This window comes from Salmo salar, chromosome 22 (assembly GCF_965601325.2).
Source record: "Salmo salar chromosome 22, fSalSal1, whole genome shotgun sequence".
Classification (NCBI taxonomy): Eukaryota; Metazoa; Chordata; class Actinopteri; order Salmoniformes; family Salmonidae; genus Salmo; species Salmo salar.
Window position 1 is genome coordinate 33,614,191 of NC_138312.1, and position 21,797 is coordinate 33,635,987.

At 45.0% G+C, this 21,797-nt stretch overlaps 1 protein-coding gene across 3 annotated transcripts in view; it reads left to right on the top strand.

Annotated features, from left to right (window-relative positions):
• The window catches only part of LOC106583173 (disco-interacting protein 2 homolog B-A), a 73,572-nt gene that overhangs the window by 40,630 nt on the left and 11,145 nt on the right, over nucleotides 1-21,797 (top strand). For 2 of the 3 annotated variants that reach the window (XM_045705286.2, XM_045705287.2), the window contains exons 4-29: nucleotides 2,481-2,606; nucleotides 2,765-3,124; nucleotides 3,223-3,375; nucleotides 4,108-4,227; nucleotides 4,436-4,633; nucleotides 5,559-5,650; nucleotides 7,573-7,683; nucleotides 9,854-9,977; nucleotides 12,933-13,042; nucleotides 13,118-13,220; nucleotides 13,356-13,420; nucleotides 13,504-13,597; nucleotides 13,689-13,808; nucleotides 14,047-14,161; nucleotides 14,394-14,533; nucleotides 14,861-14,997; nucleotides 15,125-15,205; nucleotides 15,468-15,595; nucleotides 17,582-17,696; nucleotides 17,921-18,122; nucleotides 18,274-18,386; nucleotides 18,768-18,791; nucleotides 20,787-20,867; nucleotides 20,983-21,106; nucleotides 21,245-21,366; nucleotides 21,537-21,648. In XM_045705286.2, the coding sequence (XP_045561242.1) occupies nucleotides 2,481-2,606; nucleotides 2,765-3,124; nucleotides 3,223-3,375; nucleotides 4,108-4,227; nucleotides 4,436-4,633; nucleotides 5,559-5,650; nucleotides 7,573-7,683; nucleotides 9,854-9,977; nucleotides 12,933-13,042; nucleotides 13,118-13,220; nucleotides 13,356-13,420; nucleotides 13,504-13,597; nucleotides 13,689-13,808; nucleotides 14,047-14,161; nucleotides 14,394-14,533; nucleotides 14,861-14,997; nucleotides 15,125-15,205; nucleotides 15,468-15,595; nucleotides 17,582-17,696; nucleotides 17,921-18,122; nucleotides 18,274-18,386; nucleotides 18,768-18,791; nucleotides 20,787-20,867; nucleotides 20,983-21,106; nucleotides 21,245-21,366; nucleotides 21,537-21,648 (3,270 nt within the window). The remainder of the gene's footprint in view (nucleotides 1-2,480; nucleotides 2,607-2,764; nucleotides 3,125-3,222; nucleotides 3,376-4,107; nucleotides 4,228-4,435; nucleotides 4,634-5,558; nucleotides 5,651-7,572; nucleotides 7,684-9,853; nucleotides 9,978-12,932; nucleotides 13,043-13,117; nucleotides 13,221-13,355; nucleotides 13,421-13,503; nucleotides 13,598-13,688; nucleotides 13,809-14,046; nucleotides 14,162-14,393; nucleotides 14,534-14,860; nucleotides 14,998-15,124; nucleotides 15,206-15,467; nucleotides 15,596-17,581; nucleotides 17,697-17,920; nucleotides 18,123-18,273; nucleotides 18,387-18,767; nucleotides 18,792-20,786; nucleotides 20,868-20,982; nucleotides 21,107-21,244; nucleotides 21,367-21,536; nucleotides 21,649-21,797) is intronic. The other variant, XM_045705288.2, reaches the window with a different exon arrangement.

Genomic DNA, 21,797 nt, shown 5'->3' on the forward strand with positions numbered 1-21,797 from the left:
ACAGTGTTCAGCAGCCCCTCTACAGGGGAGCCCAGGAGTCCAGATCCCTCACATTGTGAGTGTGGAGGGATGTCACGGCTTGGCAATGTGCTGGGCTGTGGAGAGAGCAGGGGGAATACTAAACAGGATGGATGAACTCAGAACTATAGAATTCTGTTGTAGATTCTAAAGATTGCAGGGAAGGATTGTTAGAATGGATCTTTAGATGGTTGAAAAGACACTAAATAACTGATTTCTCTCTCTCTCTCTCTCTCTCTTGCTCTCTCTCTCTCTTGCTCTCTCTCTCTCTTGCTCTCCCCCTCTCTCGCTCTCTGTCTCTCTCTCACTGTTTTACTCTCTCTCTCCTTCTGTTACTAGGTGCACACAGTGTAAATGTATCCTCCCTCTAGGCAGCTTCATGCTCTACTGTTTCTCTCTCCTTCCACTTCCCTCTCCTCCCTTCCCTGTCTGGACAGCCTCTGCATCAGACTGGTCTCGCCTCTCACGTGAGACACACACACACACACACACACACACACACACACACACACACACACACACACACACACACACACTAAATCGATGCCAGTCTGATGTGCCGGAGGGGCTGAAGGACTACCATTGTGTGTGATCTATTGGATCCTATAGGACGGCTGACCAGATAGAGACAACTGCATGAACGTTTTCTTCAAGTTCCATTTGATATCTGAAGGGATCTCTGGGGATCTTGCTGGAAGTCCGACTGGATTTGGGGCAAAGCGAAGAAGGATTGGGAAAGAGGGAAAGGGAGTGGTAGCTGGTAGTCAGGTGGAAACAAATAGGATGCAGGGATAATGGAGGACTTTGAAGAGTATTGAGGGAAAACACTGTTTTATTACTGGATAACAGAGGAATATCACAAAGAAATGGAGCGGGACTGAGAGGGAATAAGAGAGGGAATAAGAGAGGGAATAAGAGAGGGATACAGAGGAGGGATACAGAGGAGGGATACAGAGGAGGGATACAGAGGAGGGATACAGAGGAGGGATACAGATGAGGGATACAGATGAGGGATACAGAGGAGGGATACAGAGGAGGGATACAGAGGAGGGATACAGAGTAGGGATAGAGTGAGGGGCCAGGGAGATGCAGGTCTGGGTGGTTTAGTCCTCCTTATGATGAACCTGCTGACACCTCAGTCTCATGGGGGGGGGGGGGGGGGGGTACAGAGAAAGGAAGACAGCGGGCAAGAGGATGTAGAGATGTACAATTAGCTGTCAGTAATATTATTGATGTTTAGATCCAGAAGGGATTGTCTTGTGTGCACGTGTATGTAGCCTATATGCATTTACATGGGTGTGTGGAAGGTAGCAGCCAGTGTGTGTGTGTTGCTAGGCTGAGGTGCTTCTAGTGTGTAGTCTCTGCTATGCATTTGTTGGTTGCCGTGTGGGGCCAGAGAGATGGAGGAGAGACGCCTTACAATGTTAACATCTTAACACCTGGCAACCTCACCTATATCCACGGAGACGCCTCTCGGCCTCTCAGACATATGTGATGGTCATTCTCTCATGTTTCTATGGCGACGAATGATTGGGCATGCAGCGTATGGGAAGAATGGAAACAGAATAGCAGTCTATTTTTAGAAGAATCAAATGTTATCTTGTGACATTCTATAGTGTTGGTTAAGCAATGTCTTGTTTTTGATGATGGTTTATGTAGATTCTCTTCCATTCCATTCTGATTGTATCTCTCATGAAGAAATGTATCTGTGGTTGCCTGTGTGTCTTCTGCACATGAGTTCGTGTGTGTGTGTGTGTGTGTGTGTGTGTGTGTGTGTGTGTGTGTGTGTGTGTGTGTGTGTGTGTGTGTGTGTGTGTGTGTGTGTGTGTTCGTGTGTTCGTGTGTGTGTGTGTGTGTGGGGGGGGCAGGCGGTGGGTGTTGGTTGGGTGGGTGCGTAATTGTCATTTTTTTGTCAATGATGTACGCAAAATACTCTGTAATGTCAAAGTGAAAGAAAAATTTGAGCATTTATAAAATAATCGATGGAAAATAAAACATTAATATATCTTGATTAGATAAGTATTCCAAAACGTCGAGGGGTATGCTGTGAATACTTTCTAAAGGTAAGGGATGGGTGAGGATGGTAATAGACCCTCTCTCTCCAGCACACAAACAGTGATTTCCTGTTACAGCAGGACCTAACTGGCGTCTCTTCTCCTCTGATGGTTAAAAGTCAAACGTCACTTCAGCTTTTACTGTGTTGACAGAACACTGATTGTCTTTATGCATCAATATCTATGGAATAAAGATTATTGAAAGGTCTCCGTCACTGGCAGTTTCACTTAGATTTCAGAAGAAAAAATTCTGTAAAACTCAAGTTTATCTGTGGGTGTTCTCATGTTCAAGTTCATCCTCTCCATCCCTATCCGATCATCCAAATTGTAAAGGGGAATTTCTTCCTCTTGCCTTCTTCCCTTCTCTCTCTCCCTTTCTCCCTCTCTCTCTCTCTCTCGTTGCCTCAGATATCCACACAGAGACGGTGCAGGCTGCGTTGGCCAAACACAAGGAGGAGAAGATGGCACTGCCCATGCCCACCAAACGCCGCTCCACCTACGTCCAGTCACCCGTCATCAACTGCACCCCACCAGGTAGCGTAGGACTGACCCCCTCAAATCAGCCTGACTGCTTCTATTTCCTCAGGAACAGCCTACGTAAGCTTTATTGTTAGTACTGTAGAGTTTAATCCTAATGTCACACGCTCTCTTTCTAATTCTCTCCATCTCTCTTACGCTTTCTCCTATCTCAGACTCGTCGTCAGGTTCAGAGGATGAGGGTGCTCTGCTGAGGCAGTCGTCAGTGGGAGTCGATTTGGAGGCTCTGGACACTCCCTCTCTGCTGCAGCCCCCCAGTCTGCAGAGCCCTGACTCCTGGATCAACCACTCTGTCCAAGGCTCGTCCACCTCCTCCTCTGCCTCCTCCACCCTGTCCCATGGAGAGGGCAAGCCCCAGCCTCAACCATCCCAGCCCCAAGCCCAGCCCCAGTACAAGCCCCAGTATCAGCCCCAGTATCAGCCCCAGTATCAGCCCCAATATCAGCCCCAGTACCAGCCACAACTACAGCCACAGCATCCAGTCATAGCTGACATGCTGGCTCACGCACGCATCGGTAAGATATGTCCTCATGACCACAACACTAGAACGCCATGACCTGTAACTCTATATTAGGTAAACTGAGCAGATAAAATCACCCTGTCTTCCTCCCAGGCCCTTCAGAGAACAGTACCCCTCCCCCAGATGTGACAACAGCGGCCCCCCAGGCCAGGGACTTCTCTCAGGTGGACCGGCCCAACAACCCTCCCGTGGTCCAGGGGATGAGCCGTGGACAGAGTCGCTCCGGCATGATGGAGACAGCCGACGGTAAGAATAGCATCTCTGTGTGTGTGTGTGATGGGTCACGTAGGAGTACGGAAGTGTGTGTGAGATTGTGAGTGTGTGTCCTCGTCGATTCATACAATTTTGCATTTCCATTGAAAATAACTTTTTTGAAGAAATAAGTATTTTTTCTTGAATAACATTTTGCTTTCCGACTGGACCATATCATTAACCAAACCATGTTGCTTTCTTTTCTTCTGGTCTTTTTCCACCCTGTCACATGTTATATTGACTGGCAATAGGTAACAGAAGAGGTAACACATTTCCCTATGAGAATGTATACGTCTGTGTACTGTTTGTGCCTTGTGACTTGTTCTTACCCTCTGTTTGTACCGTATGATTTTAGGGAGAATAGTAGATCTCTGAAACCAGAACCATCCTCTGAAACTGATGAATCCTCATGTGTTTTCCTATTATGAATCCAATGATTCCTATTCCCTCCTACCTCACTCCGACCCTCCCAGTCCTGGTGTAGAGGGAGCCCTTTGTCTACTGGCTTTCATTCTAAAAAGAATTTAAGAAAAAAACCTGCTTGCAGTGGGAAATTATGATGTGGATTAAAAAACTAGCAGACTGAGAGTGGAGAAATGTTCTGGCGAAATAAGGCAAGCCAGAGTTGTGTGTGAAATCAAGACTTTGTGTATCGGGGCAGGGAGAGTGTGTGTGTTTATGTGTGTGTGACAGTGTTTGTCGGACTACCCACCCCCCACCCTCCAGGTGTCCCGATTAACAGCAGGGTGTCCACTAAGATTCAGCAGCTGCTCAACACCTTGAAGAGGCCCAAGAGGCCCCCGCTCAGTGAGTTCTTCATGGACGACCAGGAGGAAATTGTAGAGGGTGAGTCACCATTTATTCTTCAATTAGTAGATCTCTCTTAGCCCGGTACCAGACCTGTTAGTGCAGTCTTGCCAACTCCAGTCAGCACAAACAGATCTGAGATCAGACTATATCTCTGTCAATGTCACCTACAATATTTTCATTTCCACCCCTCTGTACCAACCTCAAAGGTGCTCTCTGGTTAATACTGCTCCCCCGTCTCCTCCAGTGCCTCAGCCAGACCCCAACACCCCGCGGCCAGAGGGACGTCAGATCATCCCAGTGAAGGGGGAGCCCCTGGGGGTGGTCAGTAACTGGCCCCCTGCCCTCCAGGCTGCCCTGGTTCGCTGGGGGGCCACACAGGGCAAGAGCCCCGCCCTCACCGCCTTGGACATCACTGGCAAACCCCTGTACACACTGACGTACGGTAAGAAACTTGGCCCACACACAAACCCCTGTACACACTGACGTACAGTAAGAAACTTGGCCCACACACAAACCCCTGTACACACTGACGTACAGTAAGAAACTTGGCCCACACACAAACCCCTGTACACACTGACGTACAGTAAGAAATTTGGCCCACACACAAACCCCTGTACACACTGACGTATAGTAAGAAACTTGGCCCACACACAAACCCCTGTACACACTGACGTACAGTAAGAAACTTGGCCCACACACAAACCCCTGTACACACTGACGTACAGTAAGAAACTTGGCCCACACACAAACCCCTGTACACACTGACGTACAGTAAGAAACTTGGCCCACACATAAACCCCTGTACACACTGACGTACAGTAAGAAACTTGGCCCACACAAACCCCTGTACACACTGACGTACAGTAAGAAACTTGGCCCACACACAAACCCCTGTACACACTGACGTACAGTAAGAAACTTGGCCCACACACAAACCCCTGTACACACTGACGTACAGTAAGAAACTTGGCCCACACATAAACCCCTGTACACACTGACGTACAGTAAGAAACTTGGCCCACACAAACCCCTGTACACACTGACGTACAGTAAGAAACTTGGCCCACACACAAACCCCTGTACACACTGACGTACGGTACGTCACAGTCTTAAACCCCTCATGGTAATACGATTGCTTACATTTAAATAACTCTACTTACTATATAGGGAGGGTCAAGGTCTGGCCCTGGATCATTTATTTCTTATATTATTTCAGGTTATTGTTGGTACTATACTGTAGACATGGTGTGGATAGAGTAATCAAAGTAATGGAGGGTTATGAGAGGAGGAGTATGAGATTGATTGTCAGAGTGTGCCACTGTTATTTACAATGCCCACCCTCCCTCCTCCCCTTCTTCCTCCATCAGGGAAGCTGTGGAGCCGCAGTGTGAAGCTGGCCTACACCCTCCTCAATAAACTGGGGCCCAAGAACGAGCAGGTCCTCAAGCCTGGGGACAGGGTGAGACACACCGACTCACACTAATTCTACTTCCCTCTGTGTCGTAATGATATAGCGTCAGAACAATCCCATAAATTAAAGTTGCAATATGTAACTTTTTGGGCAATCTGACCAAATTCACATAGAAATTTTTGCTATAGATCTTTCATTCTCATTGAGCACATGTCTAAGAAGTGGTAGATATATTCTATGTGCACTATTTCTATGCTTCCCGTGCTTAAGTTTTTCATCTTTTAATTTCGGTTTTGTACACCAGCTTCAAACAGCTGAAAATACAATATTTTTGCTTATAGAAAATATATTTGATAATGGTTTAGATGGTACAATGATTCTCTACGCTACAGAATACTTGCTTGTTTTTTCACATAAACTGAAATGAGGCGAACTATTTGAATTTTAGCAACCAAGAAATGGCGGAGCGATTTCTGCATAATGAACCTGTTGAGGACAGACGTTCCGCTAGCGGAACGCCTAGCCAACACCCAATGGAACAGCAGGGTGCGAAATACAAAACATCAAAATTCTAATAATTTCAATTTCTCAAACATACGACTATTTTACACCATTTTAAAGATACACTTCTCCTTAATGTAACCACATTGTCCGATTTCAAAAAGGCTTTACAGCGAAAGCAAAACATTAGATTATGTTAGGACAGTACAAATACAAACAATAACCACACAGCCATTTTCCAAGCAAGGAGATGTGTCACAAAAACCCAAAATACAGCTAAAATGAAGCACTAACCTTTGACGATCTTCATCAGATGACACTCATAGGACATCATGTTACACAATACATGTATGTTTTGTTCGATCAAGTTCATATTTATATCCAAAAACAGCATTTTACATTGGCGCGTGATGTTCAGAAAATGTATTCCCACCAAACCTTCCGGTGAATGAGCACATTAATTTACAGAAATACTAATCATAAATGTTGACAAAATATATAACAATTATTTAAAGAATTTTAGATACACTACTCCTTGATGCAACCGCTATGTCAGATTTCAAAATAACTTTACGGAGAAAGCACATTGTTCAATATTCTGAGTACATAGCTCAACCATCAATGCAAGCTATACATTTTGGCATCAACAAAACTATGAATTAGTGTTAGAAATCATTCCTTACCTTTGCTGATCTTCAGCGGAATGCACTCCCAGGACTCCTACTTCCAAAATAAATGTTTGTTTTGTTCGAAATACTCCATATTTATGTCCAAATACATCAGTTTTGTTCGTGCGTTCAGATCACTATCCAAAGGCATAATGCGCGAGTGCAAATCGAGACACGAAAAGTCAAAATGTTCCATTACCGTTTGTAGAAACATGTCAAACATTGTTTACAATCAATCTTTAGTGTATTTTTAACGTCAAAATGCGATAATATTCCAACCGGACAATAGCGTATTCATTCCAGGAGAAAAAGAAGGAATGGTGCGCTTGCGGGCTCGCACATAACCAAGCCCTTTGTCCTCAGGCAGTCCACTCATTGACTGAGCTACTATTCTCTGCCCAGTAACAGGAGAATGATGAAACCACTTTCTAAAGGCTGTTGACAGCCAATGGAAGCCTTAGGAAGTGCAACGTGACCCCACAGACACTGTAGTTTCGATAGGGATTCAAAAGAATAACTACAATTCTCAGATTTCCCACTTCCTGGTTGGATTTTTCTCAGGTTTTTGCCTGCCATATGAGTTCTGTTATACTCACAGACATCATTCAAACAGTTTTAGAAACGTCAGAGTGTTTTCTATCCAAATCTACTAATAATATGCATATTCTAGTTTCTGGGCCAGAGTAGTAGGCAGTTTAATTTGGGTACGTTTTTCATCCGACCGTGAAAATACTGCCCCCTATACTCAACAGGTTTTAAGGTCCATGCATCAACTTAGTTTTTTTCTTTTATTTCCTGTAGGTGGCTCTAGTGTTCCCTAACAGTGACCCTGGGATGTTTTTGGTGGCCTTCTATGGCTGCCTGTTGGCTGAGGTCATCCCTGTCCCTATAGAGGTACCTCTGTCTCGCAAGGTAATGGACATGCCATTGGAACTTATTCAAACTCACATTGACATGCTGTTATAGTGCCTTGCAAAAGTATTCATCCCCCTTGGCTTTTTCCTATTTTGTTGCATTACAACCAGTAATTTAAATGGATTTTTATTTGGATTTCATGTAATGGACATACACAAAAAAGTCCAAATTGTTGAAGTGAAATAAAAATAAATACTTGTTTCAAAAAACAGAAAAGTGATGCCTGCATATGTATTTGCAATGAAGTCCCTAAATAAGATCGGGTGCAACCAATTACGTTCAGAAGTCACATAATTAGTTAAATAAAGTCCACCTGTGTGCAATCTAATTGTCACATGATCTGTCACATGATCTCAGTATATATACACCTGTTCTGAAAGGCCCCAGAGTCTACAACACCACTAAGCAAGGGGCACCATGAAGACCAAGGAGCTCTCCAAACAGGTCAGGGACAAAGTTGTGGAGAAGTACAGATCAGGGTTGGGTTATACAAAAATATCAGAAATGTTTAACATCCCACGGAGCACCATTAAATCCATTATTAAAATTGGAAAGAATTAGGCACCACAACAAACCTACCAAAACTCACGGGCCAGGCAATGAGGGCATTAATCAGAGAGGCAACAAAGAGACCAAAGATAGCCCTGAAGGAGCTGCAAAGCTCCACAGCGGAGATCGGAGTATCTGTCCATAGAACTACTTTAAGCCGTACACTCCACATAGCTGGGGTTTACGGAAGAGTGGACAGAAAAAAGCCGTTGCTTAAAGAAAGAAATAAGCAAACACGTTTGGTGTTTGCCAAAACGCATGTGGGAGACTCCCCAAACATTTGGAAGAAGGTACTCTGGTCAGATGAGACAAAAATGTTGCTTTTTGGCCATCAAGGAAAACGCTATGTCTGGCGCAAACCCAACACCTCTCATCACCCCGAGAACAGCATCCCCACAGTGAGGCATGGTGGTGGCAGCATCATGCTTTGGGGATGTTTTTCATCGGCAGGGACTGGGAAACTGGTCAGAATTGAAGGAAGGATGGATGGCGCTAAATACAGGGAAATTCTTGCAGGAAACCTGTTTCAATCTTCCAGAGAGTTGAGACTGGGACAGAGGTTCTCCTTCCAGCAGGACACTGACCCTAAGCATACTGCTAAAGCAACACTCAAATGGTTTAAGGGGAAACATTTAAATGTCTTGGAACGGCCTAGTCAAAGCGCAGACCTCAATCCAATTGAGAATCTGTGGTATGACTTAAAGATTGCTTTACACCAGAGGAACCCATCCAATTTGAAGGAGCTAGAGCAGTTTTGCCTTGACGAATGAGCAAACATCCCAGTAGCTAGATGTGCCAAGCTTATAGATACATGCTTTTTGGCCATCAAGGAAAACGCTATGTCTGGCGCAAACCCAACACCTCTCATCACCCCGAGAACAGCATCCCCACAGTGAGGCATGGTGGTGGCAGCATCATGCTTTGGGGATGTTTTTCATCGGCAGGGACTGGGAAACTGGTCAGAATTGAAGGAAGGATGGATGGCGCTAAATACAGGGAAATTCTTGCAGGAAACCTGTTTCAATCTTCCAGAGAGTTGAGACTGGGACAGAGGTTCTCCTTCCAGCAGGACACTGACCCTAAGCATACTGCTAAAGCAACACTCAAATGGTTTAAGGGGAAACATTTAAATGTCTTGGAACGGCCTAGTCAAAGCGCAGACCTCAATCCAATTGAGAATCTGTGGTATGACTTAAAGATTGCTTTACACCAGAGGAACCCATCCAATTTGAAGGAGCTAGAGCAGTTTTGCCTTGACGAATGAGCAAACATCCCAGTAGCTAGATGTGCCAAGCTTATAGAGACATACCCCAAGAGATGCGTCTGTAATTACTGCAAAAGGTGGCTCTATAAAATATTGACTTTGGGGGGGATGAATAGTTATGCACACTCAAGTCTTATTTCTTGTTTGTTTCACAATAATAAAAAAAAAATTTTGCATCTTCAAAGTGGTAGGCATGTTGTGTAAATCAAATGATACAAACCCCCCAAAATCAATTTTAATTCCAGGTTGTAAGGCAACAAAATAGGAAAAATGTCAGGGGGGTGAATATTTTCGCAAGCCACTGTCAATCTGCTCTGTGATTGACTCCATTTGTCATTGTTGTTCTGCCACCAGGATGCAGGAAGTAGTCAGGTGGGCTTCCTGCTGGGCAGCTGTAGTGTGAGTTTGGCTCTGACCAGTGAGATCTGTCTGAAGGGACTTCCCAAGATGCCCACTGGAGAGATTCTACAGTTTAAAGGTCAGGAGCTGCCTCTATTACTGGCCGTGTTCCAGAGCATCAATGTCAAATAAAATCAAATTTTATTGGTCACATACATATGGTTAGCAGATGTTAATGCGAGTGTAGCAAAATGCTTGTGCTTCTAGTTATGACCATGCAGTAATATCTAACAAGTAATCCAACAATTTCACAACAACTACCTTTTACACACAAGTGTAAAGGAATTAATAAGAATATGTACATATAAATATATGGATGAGCGATGGCCGGACGGCATAGGCAAGATGCAGTAGATGGTATAGAGTACAGTATATACATATGAGATGAGTAATGTAGGGTATGTAAACATTATATAAAGTGTCATTGTTTAAAGTGACTAGTGATACATTTATTACATCCAATTTTGTATTATTAAAGTGGCTAGAGATTTGAGTCAGTATGTTGGCAGCAGCCACTCAATGTTAGTGATGGCTGTTTAACAGTCTGATGGCCTTGAGATAGAAGCTGTTTTTCAGTCTCTCGGTCCCAGCTTTGATGCACCTGTACTGACCTCGCCTTCTGAATGATGTAGGTGTCCTGGAGGGCAGGTAGTTTGCCCCCGGTGATGCGTTGTGCAGACCTCACGACCCTCTGGAGAGCCTTACGGTTGTGGGCGGAGCAGTTGCCGTCCAGGCGGGCAGCCTGGTACAGCTCTCGATTGTGCATCTGTAAAAGTTTGTGAGTGTTTTTGGTGACAAGCCAAATTTCTTCAGCCTCCTGAGGTTGAAGAGGTGCTGTTGCATCTTCTTCACCACGCTGTCTGTGTTGGTGGATCATTTCAGTTTGTCTGTGATGTGTACGCCAAGGAACTTAAAACTTTCCACCTTCTCCACTACTGTCCCGTCGATGTGGATAGGGGGGTGCTCCCTCTGCAGTTTTCTGAAGTCCACGATCATCTCCTTTGTTTTGTTGACGTTGAGTGTGAGGTTATTTTCCTGACACCACACTCCGATAGCCCTCACCTCCTCCCTGTAGGCCGTCTTGTCGTTGTTGGTAATCAAGCCTACAACTGTAGTGTCGTCTGCAAATTTGATGATTGAGTTGGAGGTGTGCATGGCCCCGCAGTCATGGGTGAACAGGGAGTACAGGAGAGGGCTGAGAATGCACCTTTGTGGGGCCGCAGTGTTGAGGATCAGTGGGGTGGAGATGTTGTTTCCTACCCTCACCACATGGGGGCGTCCCGTCAGAAAGTCCAGGACCCAGTTGCACAGGGCGGGGTCAAGACCAAGGGTCTCGAGTTTAATGACGAGTTTGGAGGGTACTATGATGTTAAATGCTGAGCTGTAGTCGATGAACAGCATTCTTACATAGGTATTCCTCTTGTCCAGATGGGTTAGGGCAGTGTGCAGTGTGATTGCGATGCGTCGTCTGTGGACCTATTGGGGCGGTAAGCAAATTGGAGTGGGTCTAGGGTGTCAGATACGGTGGAAGTGATATGATCCTTGACTAGTCTCTCAAAGCACTTCATGATGACGAGGTGAGTGCTACGGGGCGATAGTCGTTTAGCTCTGTTACCTTAGCTTTCTTGGGAACAGGAACAATGGTGGCCCTCTTGAAGCATGTGGTAACAGCAGACTGGGATAGGGATTATTGAATATGTCTGTAAACACACCACCCAGCTGGTCTGCGCATGCTCTGAGGACACGGCTAGGGATGCCATCTGGGCCGGCAGCCTTGCGAGGGTTAACACATTTAAATGTTTTACTCACGTTGGCTGCGGTGAAGGAGAGCCCACAGGTTTTGGTAGCGGGCCGTGTCCGTGGCACTGTATTGTCCTCAAAGGTGAGCAAAGAAGTTGTTTAGTTTGTCTGGGAGCAAGACATTGGGGTCCGCGACTGGGCTGGTTTTCTCTTTGTAGTACTTGATTGACTGTAGACCCTGCCACATACCTCTCGTGTCTTAGCCGTTGAATTGCGACTCTACTTTATCTCTATACTGACGCTTAGCTTGTTTGATTGCCTTGCGGAGGGAATAGCTACACTGTTTGTATTCGGTCATGTTTCCGGTCGCCTTGCCCTGATTTAAAAGCAGAGGTTCATGCTTTCAGTTTTGCCCGAATGCTGCCATCAATCCACGGTTTCTGGTTGGGGAAGGTTTTAAAAGTCGCCGTGGGTACAACATCACCGATGCACTTGCTAATTAACTCGCTCACCGAATCAGCGTATACATCAATGTTGTTGTTCGACGCTAACCGGAACATATCCCAGTCCACGTGATCAAAGCAATCTTGAAGCGTGGAATCAGATTGGTCGGACCAGCGTTGAACAGACCTGAGCACGGGCGTTTCCTGTTTTAGTTTCTGTCTATAGGCTGGGAGCAACAAAATGGAGTCGTGGTCAGATTTGCCAAAAGGAGGGCGAGGGATGGCTTTGTATGCGTCGCGGAAGTTAGAATAACAATGATCCAGAATTTTGCCAGCCCGGGTCGTGCATTCAATATACTGATAAAATTTAGGGAACCTTGTTTTCAGATTAGCCTTGTTAAAATCCCCAGCTACAATAAATGCAGCCTCAGGATATGTGGTTTCCAGTTTACATAGAGCCCAATGAAGTTCTTTCAGGGCCGTCGAGGTGTCTGCTTGGGGGGGATATACACGACTGTGATTATAATCGAAGAGAATTCTCTTGGTAGATATTGCGGTTGGCATTTGTTTGTAAGGAATTCTAGGTTAGGTGACCTATTATTTGTAGATCAGTCAGCTGTTACTCCGTCACAGCTGACTGACTAAGTAGACTGACTGATCTACAAATAATAATGAGTAGTTATTTAGGAAGCCAGGTGGTTCTAGTCATCGAGTCGGTGACTGCAATCTGGTCGATCTCAAACACAACCATTGTCTCTAGAGATCCAAATGTGATACCTTTCCTCTTTCGCTACGAGTCTCTTTTTAATGAAGTTGATTGGCTGGTGTATGATATTGACTGTCTCTTATAGGCTGGCCTCGGCTAAAGTGGGTGGTGACAGATTCCAAGTACCTCACCAAACCTGGCAAGGACTGGCAGCCCCACATCCCTACAGCTAACACTGACCCTGCATACATAGAGGTGAGATGTGTGTGCACGTGCATATGTTTGTACTCCTAATCTAATCCTAAATAATTGTGTTTTCTCTCCCTCTAGTACAAGGCTAGTAAGGAGGGCACAGTGATGGGTGTGGCTGTGTCTAAGGTGGCCATGTTGACCCATTGTCAAGCACTGACCCAGGCCTGCAACTACTGTGAGGGTGAGGAACTACACTATATCAGAGAGGCATACTCTATCGTGAGAGTAAGTTTATGGCATCTTTATGAGGATGATACACAGGGAACAAGTGTTTAAAGGATGCTGCTCATGGGGACTTATCTGTTTCTGTTCTTAGGTGAGACACTAGTGAACGTTCTGGACTTTAAAAAGGACATGGGCCTGTGGCATGGAGTTCTCACGGTGGGAGGATAATAGTTACTGGTAAACTGATTTCATATCATATGTATTTCCGTTTAATAAGTTGTATTTTGTTCTTCTTTCAGAGTGTAATGAACAGGATCCACACCATCAGTGTGCCCTACGCTGTGATGAAGGCTTGCCCTCTCTCCTGGGTTCAGAGGGTCCACATACACAAAGGTAGTTACACCACCTCCACACTCTCTCGCTCCGTGTGACCATGAGAACACTGAGGTTAATGTACTCATTTGTCCCTCCTCTTCCCCCGTAGCACGCGTTGCCTTGGTGAAGTGTCGTGACCTGCACTGGGCCATGATGGCACACAGGGAACAGAGGGACACCAGCCTGGCATCACTGCACATGCTCATTGTTGCTGATGGAGCCAACCCCTGTGAGTGTGAAATGTAGTCTATGCAGGGAAATGTAGTCTCTGGAAGCCACACTGGAACTACAGGTGGCAGACATGCTTGGAACTGGTCTGCATGGCAACTTCCAGGCAGTCAGTGGGGCTGACATAGAGCAAACGTCCCACATGCAGTAGGACAGTATTCTAACCTGTATGGTTAGAATAGATGCCCTCTAAAAACGGTCAGTGTTGTGAGATGTCTCTATCTGTGTCTCTCCCTTAGGGTCGGTGTCATCCTGTGATGCCTTCCTCAACGTGTTCCAGATCCACGGGTTGAAGCCAGAGGTCATCTGTCCCTGTGCCACCTCCCCTGAGGCCATGACGGTGGCCATCCGCAGGTAGGATAGGCCTGATGGGTCTTCTTGGTGAATGTAACAGTTTGTGTTTTGTTTTGCTACTTGGCAAAATGTGTTTGTAGTACCCTGATTTGCCTCTGGAAAAATGGGAGTAAATTAAAGTTACATACTGCACCTTCAATGATTGAAAGCATGTATGGATTAAAGGATCCTCTTTCGGCAGTATGTGTATATTTTTCTGTAAAATCCCTGTCCTGTGCCCCTCTGTGTGCAGGCCGGGGGTGCCAGGGACGCCCATCCCAGCCAGGGCCATCCTCTCCATGGGGGGTCTAAGTCACGGGGTCATCAGGGTCAACGCGGAGGACAAGAACTCTGCCCTCACCGTGCAGGACGTGGGTCACGTGATGCCTGGAGGTGAGGAGAGGGGATAGGTGGTGCACAGTGTAGAAGAGCGAGAGAAATGGGGAAAGACATCAGGAGTGAAATCCATGTGTATGTGTGTAACTGGCTTAGAAGTCTCAGGCATGGCTACAGTCATTCATCACAAGAGTGGGATTCCAAATCACCTCCACGGCATGTCCATTTTGTTTCTTTATGTGTAAATAGGTTTCTGCATTATTGTGTGCAGCTGACTGTCTCTGTATCTCTGTGTATAGTGAAGCCTGTCTCTGATGTGTATAGTGAAGCCTGTCTCTGTGTCTCTGATGTGTATAGTGAAGCCTGTCTCGTGTGTGTCTGCAGCTCTGATGTGTATAGTGAAGCCTGAAGGGCCTCCTCAGCTGTGTAAGACAGATGAGATAGGGGAGATCGTGGTGAACTCTCGTGCCGGAGGCAACATGTACTATGGCCTACCAGGAGTCACCAAGAACACCTTTGAGGTACGGACCCACAACCATTCAATTCCCCCTTATGTGTTACAGCACATCTTACACCTGGTCAGACACACCAATATGCTGTTCAACACTTCTTCTATTAGACATTTTAATGAAACATGTCTGTCTATAGGTGATTCCTGTCAATACTCTTGGTGCTCCTATTGGAGAGATCCCTTTTGTGAGATCTGGACTCCTAGGCTTTGTAGGACCCGTAAGTAGGAATGTTGTGTGTGTGTGTGTGTGTGTGTGTGTGTGTGTGTGTGTGTGTGTGTGTGTGTGTGTGTGTGTGTGTGTGTGTGTGTGTGTGTGTGTGTGTGTGTGTGTGTGTGTGTGTGTGTGTGTGTGTGTGTGTGTGTGTGTGTGTGTGTGTGTGTGTGTGTGTGTGTGTGTGTGTGTGCGCGCGCGCGCGCGTCCATATCTGCGAGCGTTTGTGTGTCAGTCTGTATTGACGGCTGTGTCTAACCCTTCTACAGGGCAGTCTGATATTTGTGGTGGGGAAGAACGAAGGCCTGCTGATGGTGAGTGGGAGGAGACACAACGCTGATGACTTGGTGGCCACAGCACTGGCCGTGGAGCCTGTCAAGACTGTGTATCGCGGAAGGTGATTACTGTGTGTGTGTGTGCGCATGGGTCAGCATGTATTTGAATCAACATTGGATGAGATCTGTGCAGTGTGAGTCAATTGTAGTGGGGATTGAGCATAGAGATGTGTAGCGATCATTACTGGGAAATAACTTGTTTTTGCGTGGACGTTGTCATTGAGGGCTTCCACCATTTTAAAGTGGGTGGGGATTCCTATGGCTTGGAAACGATCAGCTAATGATCAGAGCATTGTCTTCTTCAGAGTGGTTTTGTGTGTGTAGGAATTGTGGTGTTCTCTGCTTTATGTGTGGATGTGTATTTATGTGTAATGAATACATACAGTTGAAGTCGGAAGTTTACATACACCTTAGCCAAAGGTTTTCACAATTCCTGACATTTAATCCTAGTAAAACTTCCCTGTCTTAGGTCAGTTAAGATAACCACTTTATTTTAAGAATGTGAAATGTCAGAATAATAGGAGAGAATGATTTATTTCAGCTTTTATTTCTTTCATCACATTCCCAGTGGGTCAGAAGTTTACACACACTCAATTAGTATTTGGTAGCATTGCCTTTAAATTGTTTAGCTTGGGTCAAATGTTTCGGGTAGCCTTCCACAAGCTTCCCACAATAAGTTGGGTGAATTTTGGCCCATTCCTCCTGACAGAGCTGGTGTAACTGAGTCAGGTTTGTAGGCCTCCTTGCTCGCACACGTTTTTTTCAGTTCTGCCCACAAATTTTATATAGGCTTGAGGTCAGGGCTTTGTGATGGCCACTCCAATACCTTGACTTTGTTGTCCTTAAGCCATTTTGCCACAACTTTGGAAGTATGCTTGGGGTCATTGTCCATTTGGAAAACCCATTTGCGACCAACCTTTAACTCCTGACTGATGTCTTGAGATGTTGCTTCAATATATCCACATAATTTTCCATCCTCATGATGCCATCTATTTTGTGAAATGCACCAGTCTCTCCTGCAGCAAGCCACCCCCGTGCTTCACGGTTGAGATGGTGTTCTTGGGCTTGCAAGCCTCCCCCTTTTTCCTCCAGACATAACGATGGTCATTATGGCCAAACAGTTTTATTTTTGTTTCATCAGACCAGAGGACATTTCTCCAAAAACTACGATCTTTGTCCCCATGTGCAGTTGCAAACCGTAGTCTGGCTTTTTTTATGGCGGTTTTGGAGCAGTGGCTTCTTCCTTGCTGAGCGGCATTTTAGGTTATGTCGATATAGGACTCGTTTTACTGTGGATATAGATACTTTTGTACCTGTTTCCTGCAGCATCTTCACAAGCTCCTTTGCTGTTGTTCTGGGATTGATTTGCACTTTTCACACCAAAGTACGTTCATCTCTAGGAGACGGAACACGTCTCCTTCCTGAGCGGTATGACGGCTGCATGGTCCCATGGTGTTTATACTTGCGTACTATTGTTTGTACAGATGAACGTGGTAACTTCAGGTGTTTGGAAATTGCTCCCAAGGATGAACCAGACTTGTGCAGGTCTACAATGTTTTTTTCTGAGGTCTTGGCTGATTTCTTTTGATTTTCCCATTATGTCAAGCAAAGACGCACTGAGTTTGAAGGTAGGCCTTGAAATACATCCACAGGTACACCTCCAATAGACTCAAATGATGTCAATTAGCCTATCAGAAGCTTCTAAAGCCATGACATCATTTTCTGGGATTTTCCAAGCTGTTTAAAGGCACAGTCAACTTAGTGTATGTAAACTTCTGACCCACTGGAATTATGATAAAGTGAATAATAAGTGAAATAATCTGTCTGTAAACAATTTTTGGAAAAGTGACTTATGTCATGCACAAAGTAGATGTCCTAACCGACTTGCCAAAACTATAGTTTGTTAACAAGAAATTTGTGGAGTGGTTGAAAAACGAGTTTTAATGACTCCAACCTAAGTGTATGTAAACTTCCGACTTCAACTATGTGTGTGTGTGTGACTATGGATCATTGCACAGTAGACATTCTAATCCGCGTGTGTGTGTCAGGATTGCGGTGTTCTCTGTGACGGTGTTTTATGATGAGAGGATAGTTATTGTGGCAGAGCAGAGACCAGATGCCAGTGAGGAGGACAGTTTCCAGTGGATGAGCAGAGTGCTGCAGGTAGCTAACCCCTCTACAAACACCTCTTTCCTGGTACATTCCAAAACAAACACCACTGATTTCAATGTACAGGGAAGTTGTCTAACTGAGGAGTGTGTGTGTGTGTGTGGTGTGTGTGTGTGTGTGTGTGTGTGTGTGTGTGTGTGTGTGTGTGTGTGTGTGTGTGTGTGTGTGTGTGTGTGTGTGTGTGTGTGTGCGTGTGTGCGTGTGTGTGCATTGTCCAGGCCATTGACAGTATCCACCAGGTGGGTCTGTACTGCCTAGCCCTGGTGCCTGCCAACACGTTACCCAAGACCCACCTGGGAGGGATCCACATCTTTGAGACCAAGCAGAACTTCCTGGATGGCAACCTGCACCCCTGTAACATCCTCATGTGCCCCCATACCTGTGTCACCAACCTCCCCAAACCACGGCAGAAACAGCCAGGTACAGTAGGCTCAGTTCAGGGGATCATACAGCAAAACTTGGCAATTGATTTGGCTTACAGTTACCATGTCTTTTGAGCTAGGGACTGTTTATCTGATTGTAAATATGCATCTTTCTCTCTCTCACATATTCTCTCTCTCTTTCTCTTTAGTGGGTGTGGGTCCAGCCTCCATCATGGTGGGGAACCTGGTAGCAGGGAAGAGGATAGCCCAGGCAGCAGGCAGGGATCTGGGAATGATCGAGGACCAGGACCTGGTCAGGAAGGTAGGACCACCTCAGGACCTCTCTCATCACACCAGTTAGAAAGGACCCACATGCACGCTGGCCCATAGCAGGGTAGGGACGATAGCGGTAGCTGGCACTAATAACCTGGTGGTAGCCAACACTACTAACAATGGCATGCCAACTCACAGTTAGTATGCTGTTAGGCTGCCAGCGGCATAATACTACCATATTGGTTGCAAACAGCGGTCCAATATGGGCTTGCCTGCAGTGGTGTGCGGCCTCTTTGCCACCAGTGGTCCAATAAGTGTTTACTAGCTATTTAGTTGGACAGGACAAGATAGCTGGTAAACCATGTTGGCAACATGATGCATTCTCTCCTCTCCTCTGTCCTAATGCACCCGTCTCTCTGGATCTATATAGCTCCGTATGTGGCCTACTATCATGGTAAGAGCTACTGCCCCCTCTAACTCTGTAACACCCCGGTCCTACCTTTGCTTTTGTCTGCAATGTGCTGTACAGTGAAGCTCCAAATGTGAATGGAGCCATTCTTCAGTTGCACACACAGATCTTTCTATGGATGCAAGTTCTGGCAAGATGTGAGCTCTTGCATGGTGTCAGAAGTAATGCTCGGAATCTGCATATACCAATGTATTATGCAGTTTTCTGTTATTTTTCTGGATCACAGCACAGTTATGGTGACAGTCTGTCGTCGTACCTCTTAATGCCACCTGATGCCCCATGCTTTCCATTGCCCTCCATCACCTCTGAATGTTCAAAGTAGTACACACATTCATATATAAATATATATATATACACACACACTCGCAACTCGCATGCCCCTCCTACTTGAGGAGCTGTCTTTTTCAGCCATCTGTTTCCTGTGTTTGAAGGGTGCAAAATCCACTTGTCACTTAAATATCATTAGATTGTTGCCTTCATTTTACTCCTGCGACTCTTTGATACTCTTGCTTGTGCCTGAGGTTTTTTCCCTTTAACATTACGACTGCGTAAATGTTTGTAATGACCTGTCAAACACACCCCGGTAATGGCTGAAATGGGCTCAATGGAATACATTGTCTTTCCGTTGCATCTATAAGAACACTAAAGCTTTGTCTGGGATTTAATGCCTCGTCTCAACGCTTACATCACAAGAAAGAGAAGAAAGTAAACTTTTGATTTGATGGGTGTTAATTTTTAGGGAATTGAAAAAAGTAATAATTTAATACAGTTCAAATGTTTACAAATGAGGTGTACTTAAATTTAAGCAACTTCCGAAAAAGATCACAGATTGTACTGATGTTATGTCTGATCTCGCAAACAATGTAAAGTATGTGTAGATAGGTGTCATCTAGAGTCGTGTTGGTTTTTAATCCGAGGGTATCCTGCTATTGACACACTTGTTGAATTATGCAACAGAACGTGACGACATGCAGTCGAGACAGTGCAGTTGAGTGTAGGCCTAAATAGAGCAAGTCTGTGGAGGTTGCAGCCCTGTTCCACCCCTTTATGTTAATGTTTTCAGATTTGCAAACCACCAAGTGTATTCATGCAAATTGGGCTCATCAAATTTTCTTTCTTTTAACACAAAATATAAAATAAAATAAAATAGCATTAGAAAATGCGTATATATGAGTAGATTCTAGAAAATGTATATATGAGTGCATTCTAAAAAATAAAAGTGACATTTGACAATAAGTTGAATACCTGAATTCCCACCAAACTCCCTGAACTAAAATGTTTGTGCTATAATTTAGTCAATATCTGATGTATTTAAAACATTTTAAAAATGTGGAGTATCTTTATCCATTGTCCAACTGTTGCATTTATTAGAATACATTTTTTTTTTGATGACCGTTGCTACACACACAGGCCATGCTGATCTGCAGAGTTGTGTGGACTCAGAGGAAGTCCCTGGCAAGCCATCTTCCAGAGATCCAGACATTCACATCTCCTCTTTATGTGCTTTGCTTTCTCTCCCCAATGGATCTCTCCACATCATTGTTAACTACAACTGAAATCAAGTTCATTATTTTAAGAAGTAGTTTGGCTATTGCTGCATGTTCTAAATTGTCCATTTGCTTGTTGATTTGCCAATGGGAGTGACAGTTTCCTTCCTCCTGGTAGAAAAGCTGCCTACGGAGGACATTTTGGCTCCAGGGTTATTTACTGCAGAGTGACTGTATTGACCATCTTCATGACCTTAAATCAAATCAAATCAAATTAAATCAAACCTTAGACTTAACTTAAGAGAATGAACTTGAGGAAATTAAAGTTCTATCGAGTTCCTCCCATCAGCAAAATAAAACTCCTATTATATTTCTTTGTGGTTATTTTGGCATAACTTTATATAAATGTATTATAATCTTGTTGATATAAAATTGATATCCATATTGACATGATTGCTATGGAATGACCTTTGACCCTCTTTTCTCTCCTCAGCACCAGTTCCTGTCCGAGGCTCTACAGTGGAGGGCACAGACTGATCCAGACCACTGTCTCTATGTGCTGCTCAATGCAAAGGTAGTACTCTCACACTTATAGACTCACTCTCACACATACAATAAACATAACCCCCCCCTCATATACAGTTGTAAATAAACCCCTTGCCCTTCTCTCTCTAACTCATGTGCTTCAGGGGCTAGTTGTATCCACAGCAACGTGTGTGCAGCTGCACAAGCGGGCGGAGAAGATTGCAGCAGCTCTCATAGAGAAAGGCAGCATCAACACCGGGAACAATGTGGTGCTGCTCTACCCTCCTGGTGGGTCCTTCCGTCTGTCCGTCCGCCTGTCTCTGTTTGTCCATCTGTCATACTGGCACTGATACTGGCATAGTCATACATACCCATTCAGGATGACTTACAGTTATAGTCACTCTCTCGTTCTGTCTCTCACTCTAGGTATTGATCTGATAGCCTCTTTCTATGGCTGCCTGTATGCTGGCTGTGTTCCTGTCACTGTCAGACCTCCTCACCCACAGAACCTGGCAGCCACACTGCCCACTGTCCGCATGATCATCGACGTAAGTGTGTATGTGTGCTATCTTTTGATCACCTGAGTGTATGAGGTTGGGTGCTATTTTATGAGCATGGTGTTTGGATGTCATTATTTTGGTCTTCCTAAGGTAGGAAGTTGGAACCATATTTTTCTACTAACTAACATGTTCTTTGTGATGCCTCTGTCTGTCCCCAGGTCAGTAAAGCTGCCTGTATCCTCACCACTCAGAACCTCATGAGGACCCTGCGCTCAAAAGAGGCTGCTGCCACTGTGAACATTAAAACATGGCCGACAATCATAGACACAGGTACCATAGAACAGGTGTTCTAAAAAAATGTGTCGCAGGGGACCCCTTTTGTGATAGCAAATTCATCAGGGACACCCTTATCAGAACACAACTCGAATGAGATAAAAATAGCATACAAGGAGTTTTACTATGACTTCAGCAGTGCATGG